We start from the raw sequence: 6,000 nt of genomic DNA, 5'->3' as shown, positions 1-6,000 counted from the left end.
TATGGTGGGGCCTATAATAGATCTAATTTTAAAACATAAAAGAAACGGTGCAAACGGTTTTATTCATCTGCCATTTATTATTGTAACTTCCTTGTAACTTCCAATTGTCTTTAGCAGTTGCTAGCTAGTCTTCAAAATAAAGTCGAATGCTACGAGTAGGGTCGAGAAATGAAAATTTCAACGGGGGGGGGGCAGAGGGCATAGCCCCTCATGTTTTTACCAAAAAAGCTACTTGTGCGTTTAAAAGATTTCCATTATTTTTACATGAATTATTTTTCAAATTGAATTGAAATGGGTCCTAAAATAGCACTTTGAGCCCTTCAAAATTCAAAAATTTTCTCCGTTGCCCAACCTTGGCTTTGGGCTTTGTCGATTTACTCAAATATACCTCAGCCCTCAAACCGGGGCCCTTTGATGTGACCCACCAGTTGTCAAAAAATGAACCTTATCGCAACTAATTTGATCAAATTTTGATCTTTCAAGGAATGAAAAATCAAAATTTTTCTAGTTTTCCGACCCTTAGTGGGACTGAGATTTCTTTTTCTGATTTTTTTCAAACTTTACAGGGACTTTGTACGTGATATTTGAATGTTCATTTGCTTACTAATGGATTTAGTTACTTAATTAATTTATCCGGACATGAGGGGTATTTATCAATTTATCAATCGGGAAACGAGTATAAAGGAAAGGGTTTCAATAGGGAAAAATTCACTCGAGGAATTACAGACTATGATTTTCACATATTGAACTTTCTGTGAAATACAAACTGTGAACTAAAAAGCATAAAGCATTTTGGACACCCTTGTCACACTTCTGTGTCACAGCTCCTGTCGAACTTTGTTCCTTAGTGGGATAAAAATTCCTATCGAAATCCCAAATTTCAATTTCCTAAAATTCTATTAGTCCAAGGTAATAATATAACAATAGGCAGACACTCGTCCCGATATGAAATATGTGTCTGATATAAACGGGGACACTTATGCAAAAATAAAACTTTTAGATATCGCAGTGCCGTAGGAAGAATTTCCATATTGGGGGGCTGAAGTTTAGTGACACTGCGAGGGCCAACCATGGTTTGGCCCGAGGGGAAAAATTTTGAAAATTTGAGCTCTAGATTGCTTGAAAATGCACTCAATTGTCACAATTATGACAAATTATAAAAGAAAAACTTTGCATTCTGGAAAATAACTATTTTTGAAAAATTTTTTGGGGAGGCATAGCCCCCCCCCCTTGCCCCAGTTGCTACGGCACTGTATCGCCAACAACAAAATGACAATGAATGATTGATGATGATTTTGGAGGCGTAATGTCATTATGTCTGTGTTGTATTTTGATATCTAAGTTACGTAGTCAAAACATTTGAATTTATATTTTATCTTTCTTTTAAGAATTTATAAACAACAAAAATGCGACTAATACTCTGGTTTGCGTTTATATACTTCATCAGTGCCCAGACTCTTGTCGAAGGTGAGTTTTATTTTTTAATTCTTTGTTATAAAATCATAAGACTAAATCCAACTTTTTACTAAACTTTTACTTTTTGATAATTCTTAATAATGCATAAGTGAAGTAGACTAGAAGTACAGTACTTGACGTAGTTAGCATTTGGGAGAAAAAATACTAAAAATCAATATGAGAAAAAACTACATTTAGTTGGAAAATATAGTTAAAAGTGGGAAATTAAAACACGAATTTTCAAATAAAAATTTTTTTACCCTCCAAAAATAGTTAAAATATGGCGGTGGCGGACTGTCATATTGGCGCCAAAAAAAAACTTTTAGAAAATTGTTTAAATTGTCATTTAAATCTGCTCTCCTGTCTCAATTGCATTACTTTTCAAAAAATCGGAGATAGAGAAAACATATCCTCATTTAAGCTTAAGTAGATTATATCATTACTAGCGGGATCAGACCCCGGGGGGGGGGTTACTTAGGCAAATGGAGGGTACGGTATGTGCCGCCCTTAAGGGTACCTATTTTGGACTTCCAATGTCCCGCTAAGGGTCGGAAAAATCAGAAAATCAAATTTCAGTCCCACTAAGAGTCGGAAAATAGGAAAATTTCAACTTTTTACCCCCTGAAAGATCGAAATTTGGTCAAAATTGGTCAAATTAGTCCCGCTAAGGGTTGTAAAATTAACAAAATTTTCCTTGGTTTTCTCTTTTTTAGTCCCGATAAGGGTCCAAATTTCGAAATTCGGGCGGCACTCCCCCGTCAGCTCACAACCCTAGTCCCCCCCCCAGAATCAGGCCATTGAGTTTCAAGCCAAACACCAGTTTTTACACAAACGCCGGATTGAAACTCAAATCTATCTATCGCTAGATTTCAAAAAATGTAGTCCTCTAAAACAAAAGAACCGCTAGGTACATCCGTCGTCATGATAACGGTGCGTTCTATGGGTGTTTTGGATGGGAGATAACTTCAATTTCTCTTGCCTGAGAAGGGTTAAAGTTTTGCCTCTAGCCCTTCGGGTTTGAAATTCAATGTATCAGACATCATAAAAGACGACTTTATCCTCCAATGCAAAGTTATGTAATCAAATCATATTTTATTTCCTTCAAGCAATTTTCCGTTCGATTGAAAAAGAATTCCGTTACTTATCGTTTCAATTATCTTTTAACGTAGACTTCACATGATGACTAATAAAATGTGCTTTGAGTAATGCTGTTTTTACTCTATTTTGCAATAAATTTTGTGTTAGTGGTAGTAATAGAGGGATTCAACTAGTCGCTTTATTGAATAAAAAACACGCAAAAAATGTTGCTTTTTAATGAAACAATACTCCCTAATAAGAGTCCTGCGAGAGTTAAAGTCGCTAGCGAATTCACAAACGCTGCAATAAAGGCTTCTAACACGTACCCCAGCTGGCAAACAACGTTGTTTCAGCGTTTATCTAATGTTCACAACGTCCATATAGCGTTATATGAACGATGAAATAACGTTGTGTGCTAGTGACACGGCTATAATTGGTCCAACGCCCAGTGGAATGGGCCTTTAAATTGCAACTGGTCGAAAAGATTTGACTTTGTCGGGGCCTGGGCGCGCATTTACCAATTGACAAGTCCAGGTTAAAAATGAAATTATCTAACTTACTATTGTGCGCATGCGTAAGAAAAAACCACATAATGTTAATACCTCTAATAATACTAGCCATAACTTTCATTAAGGTGCCCCCACAGCAAAAGAACACATAGAGTTGAATTTGCGTTCAAAAAGAATGATCTTAGCCCTACAGTAATTTTTGTTAAGAGTGACCTCTCATCTGAGACAAAATTCTTTCAAATGCTAACAAATGTGTCAAGGGAGTGATTTACAGTCTACTTAGAGTGACATCCGTGCCTTGTCTTACACGTTTTTTATAAGAGCAATTTCATAAGAATACGAGGCTGAAATTTGGCCAAAACCTTAAAAGAAACAAGAAGCCGAAGCGGCATGAAAGCCCAGCTGACGTGGCAATAACCAGATGTCGTTTGTATCAGAGCCCCCCCCCCCCCCCACCCAGCGGACCCTCAATTCACGCAATCACGCAATTTTTTTTTGAAACTCACGCATTCACGCAAATTTTCCTCGAGTTTCACGCAATAACCCGATTTTTCAAGAAGTCGGTAAAAATCGGGAAACCTGCACATGATCGGTGGAAAAAAGGGCAAATTCACGTATTCACGCATTCATGCAAACAAAAAGTGAATTTTCACGTTCACGCAAATTTTTTCAATTCACGCATTCACGCATTTTTTTTCCAATTTCCATGCATTCACGCAACCGAAAATGCCCATTCACGCATTCACGTAAACCACTGGGGGCTGTATCGGTCACCTTAAGAGAACCAATGTTTGCGGAATCGTATTTTTGCAATTTTAGGGTTTGAAAGAAAACATCGAGTCTTAGAATCCTAATGCACATTTTCGGCAGAGATTGAATTACGGAACATTCAAAATTTAAACAAGTTCGAAAATTGGCTGAATGAAAAAAAAAGAAAAGAAACCAGCTGCGCTGGAAGGTCAGCAATGATAAATGATACGCAATATATGTATATAATAGATCTACTTTATGTTTTTGTTACTAAAGTCTATTCACGATAAGTGTGCACTTTTTTTTCTTTTACCTATAACCTTTGAAGGAATTCTTCAATCTTTATAAATTTGGTATCAGTGGAAAGATATTAGTAAGTGGAACAATTTAAAATAAAAAACTATTTAAAACAATTCCAAAAATGAAGATAAAAAGGAAGAAGAAAAAAATGAAGATCTTGTAGAAAAGTGCTATAACTTTCATTTTCACTGGAGAGATTCTTTGATTTTAGGAGATCATCACTGTTAAGAAATTTTATTAAAATATTTATTCAATATAAAGTTATGATACGAAGTTAGTAAGTGATTGACCCCAAAAAACAGCAAAAAACTACAGAAAACAGCGTTTTTAGACGTCAATCAGCTTATAACTTTGTTTGATATCTTTTGACTGAATGATTATTTTTGAGAATTTTTTTCACAGTAATGACGTTCGATGATCAAGGATTCACTTCAGTGAAAATGATAGTTATAGCACCTTTCTACAAGATCTTCATTTTCTTCTTCTTCATTTTCATCTTCATTTTTAGAATTTTTTGAAGGTTTTTTTATTTCAAATTGTTCCATGCACTAATATCTTTCCAATGATACCAAATTTATAAAGATTGAAGAATTCCTTCAAAAGTTATAGGTAAATGAAAAAAGAGTGCACACTTATCGTGAATAGACTTTTTTAGTATGAAAGAAAAAATCGGTTTAAATAAATTCACAAACTTCAAATGTCAAATGTTGACCGTCAAAGTTCAGAAGTATCGATTTAACGCATAGCATCATGAAAAACATACTGCATTTTAGTATTCTTTAATGACTTACAACATAAGTTTACGTGGAAAAATTCTCTGTCAAGCTTGAAATATAAAACTCTAACATCCAAATGCTCCCTGACCTGACTCCATCTGTCCATCCATCTCGAAAACCTTAAAAAATACTTTGCCATAAAGAGAATGAAATTTGAATTTACTACCAATTCAATCCAATATAAGAGTAGGTCAAACATCGTGCGGGTAGGCGAGGCAAAAATTCTAAATTGGCCGCTGGTTTAGCCTGGACGGACTTGTTAATTTATTGCGCGCACAGGCCCCGACAAAGCCAAAATCTTTTCGGTCAGTTGCAGTAATAAAGTTATCAACTTAAGTTGCAACATAGGAATACAATCACGTGTAATTTTTCGAGTAATCACATGTTTTGACTGCATTGATATACAGGGTGTCCCTAATTAAAGTATCGAGTTTGAACATGCGATTGAGTAGAAAAGTTTGTGTGTGTTATCGCTAAAATATAAGAACGTTCTCCATCACACAGGCTTATTACAAAGGGTAGTTACAACGTATAAATTAATTGTAATGACAAAGAAAAAAGAGGGAGAGCTTAAAATACAATTTTGTGAACACGCACATAAAACTTTCTACTCATAGGCTGCGTTTAGACCGAATGGCATTTGTAATTTGGCATTTGCTCATGAGGGATTCGATTTTAATAGCTTTTCCATTGTATTTTCTGTCATGGCATTTAAGGAATCGTCTTTTTAGAGTCATTACTGAAAAGGTGATTCCCTCAAGTTCAACTTTGACAGATCAAACGATGAAAAGCATGGAATTTCTCAAAAACTGCAGTCATTAAGACTGAAACTTTTTGCCGTAGGGCTAGGCTATGGCAAATCTTGCAAATTTTACAATCTATAGAAAGAACTGAATAAAAAACGTGCAAATACTTTAAAAAATCAAAAATGTCATTTTTTCACTTTGTTTTGGTTCCTTTGTTTGATTTGAAATGCCAGAAAAGGGGATTCCTTTGCTCAAAATGGCATTTCAAATGCCAACGAAATGCCAACACGCTGGCATCATTAGGCATTTGACAAACCAAACAATTGCACGGAACAATAGAATTCAAAAGAATACTGCAAGCAATTACAAATGCCAGGCTGGTCTAAA

At 35.3% G+C, this 6,000-nt stretch overlaps 1 protein-coding gene across 2 annotated transcripts in view; it reads left to right on the top strand.

Annotated features, from left to right (window-relative positions):
* The first annotated feature begins 1,376 nt into the window (after window positions 1–1,376).
* Window positions 1,377–6,000, top strand: part of LOC136817575 (von Willebrand factor D and EGF domain-containing protein-like) — a 37,237-nt gene continuing 32,613 nt past the window's right edge. The window contains exon 1 of one of the 2 annotated variants that reach the window (XM_067073899.1): window positions 1,377–1,467. In XM_067073899.1, coding sequence (XP_066930000.1) covers window positions 1,407–1,467 — 61 coding nt within the window. In that variant the 5' untranslated portion in view covers window positions 1,377–1,406. The remainder of the gene's footprint in view (window positions 1,468–6,000) is intronic. The other variant, XM_067073900.1, reaches the window with a different exon arrangement.

The sequence above is a fragment of the Clytia hemisphaerica genome, unplaced genomic scaffold (assembly GCF_902728285.1).
Source record: "Clytia hemisphaerica strain Z4C2 unplaced genomic scaffold, Clytia hemisphaerica genome assembly, whole genome shotgun sequence".
NCBI classification, from domain to species: domain Eukaryota; kingdom Metazoa; phylum Cnidaria; class Hydrozoa; order Leptothecata; family Clytiidae; genus Clytia; species Clytia hemisphaerica.
The sequence above is the reverse complement of the archived record's forward strand: the minus strand, read 5'-3'. Positions and strand labels throughout refer to the sequence as shown.